The 11208-nt window shown below is 43.5% G+C and overlaps 2 protein-coding genes across 2 annotated transcripts in view; both read right to left on the bottom strand.

The window, feature by feature from the left end:
* acer3 (alkaline ceramidase 3) overlaps positions 1 to 4832 on the bottom strand; it is a 10239-nt gene extending 5407 nt beyond the window's left edge. Inside the window, exons 1-6 of the mRNA XM_008299427.1 lie at positions 4115 to 4832; positions 1468 to 1578; positions 1314 to 1366; positions 1102 to 1154; positions 780 to 861; positions 632 to 667 (exon numbers count right to left, since the gene is read on the bottom strand). Of these exons, the coding sequence (XP_008297649.1) occupies positions 632 to 667; positions 780 to 861; positions 1102 to 1154; positions 1314 to 1366; positions 1468 to 1578; positions 4115 to 4217 (438 nt within the window). The 5' untranslated portion in view covers positions 4218 to 4832. The remainder of the gene's footprint in view (positions 1 to 631; positions 668 to 779; positions 862 to 1101; positions 1155 to 1313; positions 1367 to 1467; positions 1579 to 4114) is intronic.
* A 2663-nt stretch (positions 4833 to 7495) lies between these two features.
* Positions 7496 to 9894, bottom strand: serpinh1a (serpin peptidase inhibitor, clade H (heat shock protein 47), member 1a). Its single transcript, XM_008299426.1, has 4 exons — positions 9253 to 9894; positions 9075 to 9173; positions 8583 to 8815; positions 7496 to 8490 (listed from the first exon to the last, which is right to left on the bottom strand). Exons 1-4 carry the CDS (start codon positions 9848 to 9850, stop codon positions 8188 to 8190), a joined length of 1233 nt encoding a protein of 410 aa, XP_008297648.1. The 5' UTR covers positions 9851 to 9894; the 3' UTR covers positions 7496 to 8187.
* Positions 9895 to 11208: the final 1314 nt, after the last annotated feature.

Raw genomic sequence — 11208 nt, 5'->3', positions numbered from 1 at the left:
TGGATGGATTTCCTTTTACTCTTTGTTATTGGACTAAACTGGGGAAGCCACAGATGTAATAGTGACTCAAAGATCCAGAACCAGACTAAGCTTTGCCTTTCTGGTTACTAATAAGCTTTAAAATGAGACAATCTTTACAGAAAAAAAAACGCTGAAATACACACAACTTGTATCCACACTGTGATCATAAGCCAGCTCTTTGTCCTTGTTGGTTCCTGGTGCTACAGCAGAGATGTTATCACGACCGCTATAGAGCAGTGTGATCAGTCAACAAAGTCGGCTCCACAGACTAAACAAAGCAGCGCTGTCACACCGTCTGTACTGTTGTAAGGCAACACACACAATGTCAGACGTTAACAGGTACAACACTGGGTACAACAGGAGCCATTGTGTTTATGTAAAGGTTTGTGTGACGTTATTCTGCTGCCTGTTGACTGTGCTTTGATCCCGTTGTTAAGTATTCAGTGCAGAGTGGCTTTAACATGTTTCACAGCCACCAGGAACCAAGGTGAGTGGTGTGGTGTGAACCCAGTGTGTACACAAGGCAACGACGACCTGAGGCAGGCTCAGCCCGAATAGCAAACAATGAGCAACATGAGCCAGGTGGACGTGCTGCAGAACGCTCTCTCACCTGGTGAAACACTGGCTCTTTCCACTGTAAGTACACCTACAGAGCATGAACACAATAACAGCAGTCAGGGGGTGTGAGGGATGTTAGACTCCATTTACAACATAGTTCAGAATAAACGGTGGTTGTCAGAGTGAATGGGGATACTCACCACAGTGACCAAAATGCTGAACATTAATAATAATGTAATAGGAAAGAAACTGATGCTGTTCTCTTGCTTGAAGCATTCATATCTGAATAAAGGACAGAGAGGCAACAACAAGTGAAGCCTAAGCTGAAGACACACGAGTCGGGTTTAGAATCAATAGCTGCATCCTCTCAAAGGTGGCATGCTGTGTTTCCTGGGATGGATCAGGTTACCAGCAAGAAATTCATGCTTCATTTTACATCCACAGTCACATTCAAGTTGATCTAAGTGACCTTCTGTCTTAAGTGCTTCAACAAGAATAAATAGAAAACGCTGAGCTACTTACAGACAATAGACAAAGACGCAAGTGCTGTAGATCATGGGCAGCTCGTCCAGTAACTGCACACAGCAACACAGAGAAAACACACTGCTGTGGGACTGCATGGCTTCAGCATATCTGACTCTGTATTAAGCAGCTGCTGCTTGTCCTAATGTGTCCAACAATGGGTTTAATTCATGCAAACGTTCTGCTGACATGTTCACATTTCTGTAGCCCACCTGCATCTCGTACAGCAGCGTCATGTGGAAGCACCAGGAACCAACACCGACAGCTGCGTGACAAAGTCAAGACATTCTCAAATATACGCTGTACGGCTGCTCATGCAGTACAGTGCAGTTGTTTTAGTCCCTACAGCAGAGCCACCACACTAACCTGCCAGTCCGAGGAAGGAGAAGATGTAGCGAGACTCAAGGCCGTCGCGAAACGTCTGGATGGCCCCGAAAATGGGAGGAAGAATCATAATCAGGTTGCTGACGGTGTTCCCTGTTTAAATAAACAGCAGAGATGAATGAAAGCCTGATCAGAGCTCCTGTAAGACGCTACCTGGCTCTGGAACCAGAGAACAGGACTGCATGACAGTTCAGGGAAGCAGTCTGGGTCACATGTGATCATATAGCAACAACTTTAATCGGATCTCATCACCAGGGCGGCAATAATAGAGCAAAGGGTAGTTATGCCTTATTTCAGCTACGTAATCCTTAGTGTAGATTTTTTTCATTATTATTGTTTTTTATTTAACCAGGAAAAGGTTCATTGAGATTAAAAATCTCTTTTTCAAGAGTGTCCTGGCCCAGACAGGCAGCAGATAGACGAAGTCAGCATCCACACAGACATCATAACACACGGAAATATGACATTTAGGAAATCAGCAGAGATCAGAAACTAGCAAAATAATCATGTGTCCAGACACCTACAGACTGATGTTTCTGCCTCCAAGTCAATACAGGGATGCTGAGACGAACGACACCACTACTGCTTTTGCTTCCCACCTTGCTAGCACTCCCATGTGTATGCCAAAAGACACATCATGATCAAGATCAGCAGGAATGGTTGAGTATGTCCACCTTAAAACTTCTGTGTACCAACGAAATGTGCAAAAACATGGACACAGACTTCCAGGGTTTCACAGATAACAAGCCAAAGGAACAAATCCTGTCAACCTGCAGGTGGGACTTCCTTTCATGCAGAATACACACTTCCTCTCTGGAGGTGAACAAGCACGGCTGAACTACTCCAATAACACAACTCGCCGTAGTGAAGCGTAGAGCACTTTACGGTGTTTGAGCAGTGCTGTAGGTGAGCTGGTGTGCTGGGCTGCCATGAGCAGGGAGCGGTGAGTGGAGAGAGTGATGGGGATTTTATAGATGGAGCATTTTAGATGAAGTAGATTTACATGTGGGTCACGAAGGCTGTCGCTATGTTAAGGCTGTTTTTATGGGTTTAGGATTGTTACGGGTCGATTATCCAGTCACCACTGTGTCATTTTTTAATTAATTTATTATGTTTTTCAACTAAACTCTGACAGAAGTCCAGTGAGGCTCCAGTGAACAGTGGGCTGGTAATCGGGTGTGGATGCGATCGTTTGATTGATTACTATCTGCTACCTTGTCTCATAAAACACTGTTGAGCCTCACGTCCAAAGCGGCCTTTGGCTTTAGTGTTGGCGGGCCGACGCTCCCTCCCTCAGCAGCCCCACAGGGAACCTGCCAACACAGAGCTCTGATGTCACCTTTGCTCTTTCTGGGTGTGGCGGTGTACAAAGGCAGGTGTGAAAGGCAATCAGGCTTTCCAGGATGTTCAGTACTCTGAAAACCAATATGGCCTACCAGCATTGTCAGGACCAACATGATGCTTTCCCTTTATCTGATAAAAACCAGGCAGAGATTATAAAATGTGTGGACTTTGGCTGCTGATAATAAATGCACACACGCAGACAGCACTACAGCGAGCGGGTGTTTTGTTTTGACATTTCAGTGACACCTGCCAAGCCGTGAATGCGATGCCCTCTGTGTGACAGTCTCTCTGTCCGCCCTCTGTCACCTACAACTGTGACCACGTGGCTGTTTTCTAAAGAGACATTCACAAAAGCACACATCAGATGAGGATTACAGCCACGGCGGTGTCACTGGGCTGCACGAACAAAGCCTCATTCCAACCATTGTGACCTGAATAACAGTTTAAACGCTGCACAAGCGTTCTGGAAGCGACGACCAGCGCATGTCAAACTAAAGCTTCAAGTGTCAGAACAGGACCAGAGTTTGGAAATGTCTGGATTAAATGAACGAACTCTTTGGCCCACAACAGAACTTCCAAACCAATAACATGAATCGTATGTGGCTGCGGTGGCAGGAGACCAAGCAGCTGAACTCTGACCCACTTGGCGTCACTGTGGACTAGCTGTTGCATCACTCTGTACTCTGAACACACCAGCACCAGCACCAGCACCGTGGACTGAAGGACCACCAGAAAGCCTGTCCTCTGTCTGACCATGAATCCTCCATGAACGTGCAGCATGTGTGGCTGCAGAACAGACATGGTTCTGACTCGGACTGCATTTACGAACCCACACAGTGCTCTGCAGGCTGGAGGATAATGAGTGACTGTCAGAGGCTCCATGCTGCGAGCAGGAGGTGAAGCCGCTCTGACACAAACCAACGTGAGATAAAGATTCCTGAAGAACCCGTTTTTATCGCTGGACGGAGCAACGCGGCGCCCTGATGCATGAACGAGACGTTTCCATCAAGTCTGAAGCCTGAGAAGGACCGGACTGTGCTGCCTGTGTCTGGTCCGGTTAGCCAGCCCGGCTGCACGGTCCGGAACAGCTGAATGCAAAGCAGCCCGACACCGACCAGGCGGACCGGATCCTATCTGTCTCCTCGCTACCTGCCGCCGCGCGGGCTAACAGCACACAGCACGGAGCTGGAGGCGCTAGCTGTCCGCCCGCTACGGTGCTGGTACCGCCGCTGCTTCTGGTTAGTCAGGGGGCGACGGTACCAGCCGCCAGAGACGATTTACTCACAAAACTCGGCGACGTAGAAAGACACGACGTAGTTCTCCTCGCACCAGTCCAGCGTGGAGGTCGGCCGGCCCCAGTAGCCGCGCCTGTCCAGCGAGGGAGCCATGATGGAAGAGGAGGAGGAGGCTGCTGCTAACGGCGCTCCAGTCCATCACCGCGCGAGCGCCCCGCCGCCGCCACTCCTCCTCCTCACGCGCGACGGAGAGGAGGCACGAGCTGCTGCCGTGGCGGTGGACTACCACAATAAAAGCACCAAAAAAACACGCGCTGTAAAATTAAATGAACTTCACTCAAGGCAACGGGTCACACGCAGCACTAACACAACGTTATTATCATCTATAGTTAAATGACTGTTTTTGGTGTCGAGCAAATAAAATTCTTGGCTCAATGTCAGTGTAAAGTTATTAATTTCATCTGCACAGATTCTAGTGGAGAACAAATAATAATCATAATCATAATAATCATAATAAACTTTATTTGTGTAGCACTTTTTAAGAATAGAATTCGCAAAGTGTTTTTACATAATAAAGAAAACAACAACACATATAACAGGACAGGCTCAGAATGTAAAAATACTCACAGGAAGGATGGAGAGAACAGCCTGGGTCACTGCTGGAAGGAGTTTTATAGTAAAACTGGTTAAAAAGACGACATCACAGAGGAATGAAGATAAAAGCTGGAGATAGAAGTAGATTAAGAAAGAGAGACGAGAGCAGGACAGCAGGCAGCTCGATATAAAGGAAAAGAAACGGGAGACGATCTAAAAGAAAGTGGGTTTAAGAGGTGATTAAAAGAAGATTCTGAATCTGCAGCCTTGTTTCCTCACCCTAACCCTAACAGCTCAGCCTTATTGAACCCTAAAGCAACAAAGGTGACCGAACCAGAGATCAGCAGATCTAACCTGAACCCGAACCAGAGAGGAGCTCTTCTGCTCTTTCTACAGGTGTGTTGTGTCTGATGACTGTTTGCTGCATTTGTTCACATAATTATTGATTTTAATTAAAACCTGTCTGAGAACTGGGATGGGTTCACTCAATATTCTCTGTATTCCATTTTGTTTTTTGTTTTTAACTAAAATGAGTGAATTTTCTTCCAGACAGTTTATAAAAAGGGCCACAAAACCAAGAACAGAATGATGCTGAATATAACTGGGACAATAGATTATTTAAAAATCTACATGGCCACAGCAAGCATGAGTACAATCTACGTATAGCCTCGATTTAAAAAATAGAAATTCAACAAGCAGGTCGCTATCAAACTCTAGCATGTTGGCATAAGTGCAGCTCTGAAGCACGACAAGAAAACTATAAAGGTGCCTTTTATATTTCCATGCTGTATTTAATTCTATGTCGTGCCATTATTTCGTCTGTAAATTATTTGTTTAGTTAAATATCAAAGCCTTTTATGTTGTTTTCATTGTTTAAGGTTTTCAGAAATGCAGAGGGTGCTTTTAATTGATAACCAGTTCATGTGGGATTAAGTAATCTTAGATCAAGGAACCTGAAGACGATATAAACTCCACCACGGCTGTTCTATGACAGTAGACCAGACATGAATATATCTGTGCCAGCTGTGGGACCTGTGATGAGCAGTGTGGACCTTGTTCAAGCCTGTTGAAGTGCAGCTCATGTGAAACCCTGTGGCTGTTCAGGATGCCACATTACATACAATTCACTTTCCACTGCACAATTAAAGCTCTTTAAATTCATTTGAAGCCATTTAATTGTCCAAAGTACTTAAAGCATGAGCATTTTTACTGACCATGTAATGTGTTGCCAAAATTGCACCATAACCTCATAAGCTGTGTGTTATTAGCTTGCTATCTTTTATCAGTTAACTCAGGGTTTTACACCTCTTAAGAGTATACTGAAGCAAGATAAAGACTTATGTTTATAACTTTATTACTTATTTGCCCATTTCAGATTTGTTCATAAAGGTACCAGTTTACATTGTCCAGTCCAAATTTCAAAAAAACATTCTTATATTTTAGTCCCACACAGCCAAAGGAAAATACATATATGATGATTACATAGTTTTTCTACCGCTGAATACAAGGCAGCATTTACACCACTTAGTCTTGTTTGCAGTGCAGGGAACTTAATCCCCCATTAAAGACACTAAAGTCACTCATATCAATCATAGGGTGACATCCTGCTTACATGAAGCCCACCAAGGCGCTCACAACTGCAAGACAGACCACAAGATCCTCCCAAGATGCATCACATCTCCAGGCTTCTCAAAGACCCTGCTTAAGGCCACAGCATATATTTCATAGAGAGAATCTGCAGTACAAATATCTCATTGGCTCCAAGAACCTTTGATGTTTCCAAATACTTATAAACCACAAAGAAACAGGAAATATACACGTTTAGGACAAAAGCCCAGCCAAGAGATATGAAGGTATTTATCTATTAGTAATGCAAATAGGTTTTCTGAAAGAACTCTCATCAGTCAGAACAATCAAGTAGAAATAGGACAACATTTTGAAGGAGCCAGATATGGACTGACTCCTGACAATACCACAAACTGGCAAAAACACAGAAAACAAAGCCCAATGTCATTGTTTTCATTGAAAACAACCATTGCCGTGTCATAAACCCAGATGCCCTCGAGGTGGCGTGATACACAAATCCCAGAATATAAAATAAGCGAAGATAAGATAAGATAAGCCTTTATTTATTTCACAGTGGAGAAATTCACATTGTTGTCAGCAGCATTACTCACAGAGAGGCAAACATACTAGACAGAGAAATGTACATATAAGAAATAGTGCAAACACAAGTATAAAGTACACATAAAAAGAGAAGAGTGCAAACACTGAATATGAGAATGAGCTTCTGAATGGGGATACATTATATATATATAAATATATATAATAACAACAATAATAATAAGCAGTGGAAAATATACTGAAACAAAGGTAATATCTAAAATATTGATGCTCAAATGTGAGCTGATATGTACTGCTCTTCTTTAATCTTCTTCTTAGCCAGTTCAAGCAGGTCCAGCCTTTTTGTCCATCACTTCATCCATTTGTCCTTATTGTCTGTTATGTGAAGCTGTCACTGTACACGTCGTGCAAACATTCATGTGGGAGGTTGCTGATGTGGCTTTTAGCAGCTGGAACTGACTGAACAGCTGCAGCATACACCTGAATGTATCCAAATATTTAGCTGCGGACTAAATATTTAACATTTATGGATAAAGAAACTACACTGTTTTGTATACTGCTGCAGCTCTGTCCGATGCAGCTGCCCATGAGGCCATACAGCCGCCTTCAGTGGAATTTTTCAAGGCCTGACTTCAACAGTCCTGCCAAAGTGCTGCTGCAACCGGGTTATTTAAGAGTCTTCTGTACAAAAAGGAAAGGACTACAATCACAAGGTTGTTTTATCACTTTTATTGCAAAAACAGGACATTTGTAACAGTCCATTCATATTTTCTAATGTCAAACATGTGTGCCTACATTGTTATACACGTTATTACATTAGCCCTGATTGTATTTCTTAGCCAGTGTGGACCAGTGCATTTAGGGCAAATGAAAACAGCATTGTAGCCTGTGGCAGTGCAAAGGATGGCCACAAAAACATAAAGATTCTGGGGTGTATTTTGTAAGATAAAATCCCTCCTGAAATAAGAATATTGTCCACCTTTTACAAAGATTGTTAAGACTTCATGACAAAAGAACCCATTTTCCATGTGCAGAAATACTAATGACAATGCTACACTAATGAAATAAACATTGCATTAATATTCAAGGCATCAGTTGAAAATAACACTTAATGTAAGTCTTCATTCTGCAATGTCATCTGTCACCATAACACAGTGATATCTAATATCCTTTCAAAGTTAAAACTGTGCACTATACTTTGCTCCTTAAAACACGCCGTGAAATGTTTCAATACATCTTCTAAGTCGGGTGCTGTGGAATGTTGTGGACATGTGAATAAAGGAATGGCACTTCTGCTGCATCAATCTACATTTCATTTCCAATTTTTCTCAGCATATTGCATTAGAAAATCTACGCTCACACACACGGTCAGACATTTAATTTAGACGTTGGGGTCAGCGTGTGGTTACAATTCATCTCTCATCTTTTCACCCTTTGGCCTGACCATCCTGCCAATGAACAGGATGGAATTTGTCTTCTGGTCCTTCACCAGGAAGATGAAAGGATGGTCAGCGTAGAACAGTCTGGGGTTCTTCAGCTTATCTGTGGCAAAGATGCTGGTATTCATTTCATTTCCTTCAGTGCTCCATTCCATGGCAGAGGCATGGAACACACTGGACAGGTAAAGGTCTTTCTTCCCAGAGATGTTGGACAGGTCAGCTTTGGCTTTGTCCACAGCCTCGGTCAGGCCCAGCTCCTGGAGGTGTTTCTACAGAGGAGCAGAAAGACATGTTCTCACACTGAAAACATGGTGTGGAGACAGACTACCTCTAGTCACTTTTAAACTATTGAAGGTTCTACCTGCAGGTTGTGACTGACTTCCATGCTGACTTTGGGCAGAGACACAGCCACAGCAGTCTCCTGCAGTTTGCCCATCCATGTATCCAGCTGCTTCTTGGTCAACATCTTCTCCAGTCTCTCCAGAGTTTCCACATGATGAGGCATGATGAACACCACAGTGGACTTCTTATGAGCCAGGGGCATGCTCAGAATGGACAGCTTATTGGATTTGTCATCAAGGTAGCCATAAAGGCCTGAAGAAGCAGGTAAAATACATGACAAATGTTAGCTTCCTCGTCTGACCAATAACTTTATGAAACCTCTAAAACTGTACATGCAGTTTCTTGGTTTCCAAATCATCAAAGACAGTGGAACCAGTGATCGATCTAGTCCACATATTTAGTGTTACATTTACAGGAAAACAGCACTGAGTATGAATGAGTGAATGCACAGCCGTGCGGTTGCCAAACTGTAGTTTTTGCACCAGCCCACCACAACACAGCGTCCACCCACCTGTCCGGTGCATCATTTCCACTGAAACAGTGTAGCCACGGGAAACCATGAATCCACGGCTGTCCACCATCTTATGATGGAACTGCTCATCCCAGTGAGCTGTGAAAATGGACTCAGTTAATTTTTTTGAATGCATTTAAGGGAGTAATATAGTTATTACACAGATTTGTATACTCACGTTTGAAAAACATGGCATTGACGATCATTGCCCCGTCAGTCTTTTCTACATCCTTGGTGACCTCAGGCAGTTTGCCGTCAGTGGACTTGGCCGCCCACTCGTTAATCGAGTTTACAGCACTCTTTTTATCTCTGAAATTTATCTTGGAGTGGTCACACTTATAGTGCTTTTTGCTGCTCTTTACAAAATCATCCACAAAAGTGACAGTGCTGGGTCCATACAGGCGGTTGCTAATCTTCCAGGTGACGTTGCGGGTCTTTGGGTCGCTCACTTCGGTCAGGAGCTCAGCTAGACCAGAGTGCAGCTGCTCATCTTTGACTTTAGCTGCATTCAGAATGGTTTTGACCTGAGAGGCAGTGGAGGCCTTTCCCCCAAGAGCCACCAGACCCAGAGACGAGGCCACTACTACAGGGGAAATGAGGATGTTCTCGACGTCTTTCTCCTTTGCCATGTTTTGGTAGAGACTGAATGCCAAGTTGGCACTGTTGTCAGCCAGGATGGTGGCGTGGTTACTCAGGACTTTGTCTGCTGATGCAGAGGTGGCAGCTGAGGCCACTGTGGCCAGAAGAACCAGCAACACCAAGTTTCTTACCCACATGGTGTAATGCGAATGAGAGAAAACCTATGAAAGACAAACATCCCACATTGTCATAAATGTACTGAAAAGACACAAGATTTTTGTTTTAGCCGATGTTGGTCTGTTCAACTTTAAAAGATCTTAAAATATGTTAATGTACCCTAACCCAGGAAGCACATATTCTGATATATTTAAGATTTACTCTGAAGGTTTAGGAGGTTAAAGCAGGACTGGTGGTTAGCCAGAAGATCTGTCCAAGTAAACCTCAAGGCAAGACTTACATAACAGCCACGTAGGCAGCTGCAGGATGCATCTGAGCCAAAACACTGGAAAGCTGATCTTAGTTGTTCTTGACTTTACCACGCAAAAGATTTAGGGTTTCAAAAAACCTCTTATAGAAGAATGAGTCTGCTTGATGTCGATTGGTTACTTGTGGTGTGGGAGAAGTGGCCACGTGTTGGCACACATTCAGCCAATGTCGGGATTTTATTCCAGTCCACGTAAATAGAGTGTGCTGTAAGGAGAGCAGTCTTTGTGAAGAGTCACCGATACAGTTAAGATCTCTGGTAGGATTTCTTTAAAACAACTCTTTGCTATCTGCTAAATAAACTCAACAAACATCAGCCTCTTCATAAAATGCATTAAAGGAACCAACTGCACACCCAACACTGGAGGACTGAACATGTTAAGAATCTCTCTCCAGCAGCTTCCCAGACATGTTTTTACAAGCTCGATAATCCACAAAGCCAACAGAGAAAGATCAAGTGATAACTGACTTCAGTATGCACAAAAGAGGTCACTTTTAAAAAGCCTATATTTTCTGTCTACATTGTTCTTAACACAGCGTCTTTAAACCAGCAACCTTTCTGTCGTTTCTTCAGAACAGAATGAATAAGAATGAATGCATTTATTAAATGCTGATTAAAACGGTTTCTGAAACATAGCACCACATTTCACACTGAGCAACTCTGTTTCTTTAAATGTCAAATGACCCAATGATCATCTCATTCCAGCACATGATATCCTCAGACCATCTAATAATACCCGCTGTAAGGCGGTCACTTACAAACAGTCCGCTGCAGTGGACATGAAACTTGGAATGAATGAAAAAAACAAACTCCTGTGCAGCTGTGGAGGTCATCAATGATGTTAATGTAATATGTGTTACCATGTCTTGTGGAAACAGCTGTGCAACATCTAGACAAAGGAAGGAGAACATTTCTTTGTCACAGATGAAACCAGGTCAAAAGTCACAGCCCACTCCCTAAATGTCTGGACTCTCACGTTCCACTAGTTTAGTGCAGGATACTTCAGACAGACAGCCAACCAGACGGATAGATAGATAGACAGATAGATAGATAGATAGATAGATAGATAGA

This window comes from Stegastes partitus, unplaced genomic scaffold, assembly GCF_000690725.1.
Source record: "Stegastes partitus isolate 25-593 unplaced genomic scaffold, Stegastes_partitus-1.0.2 Scaffold1417, whole genome shotgun sequence".
Lineage (NCBI taxonomy): Eukaryota > Metazoa > Chordata > Actinopteri > Pomacentridae > Stegastes > Stegastes partitus.
The sequence above is the reverse complement of the archived record's forward strand: the minus strand, read 5'-3'. Positions and strand labels throughout refer to the sequence as shown.

Excerpts from the sequence above, each read along its gene's own strand:
- serpinh1a (XM_008299426.1), bottom strand. The coding sequence starts at position 9,850 with ATGTGGGTAAGAAACTTGGTGTTGCTGGTTCTTCTGGCCACAGTGGCC. Across the intron at positions 9,174-9,252 it reads CAATGCCATGTTTTTCAAAC|CTCACTGGGATGAGCAGTTC; the intron begins GTGAGTATACAA and ends CCATTTTCACAG. Across the intron at positions 8,491-8,582 it reads AAGTCAGTCACAACCTGCAG|AAACACCTCCAGGAGCTGGG; the intron begins GTAGAACCTTCA and ends GCTCCTCTGTAG.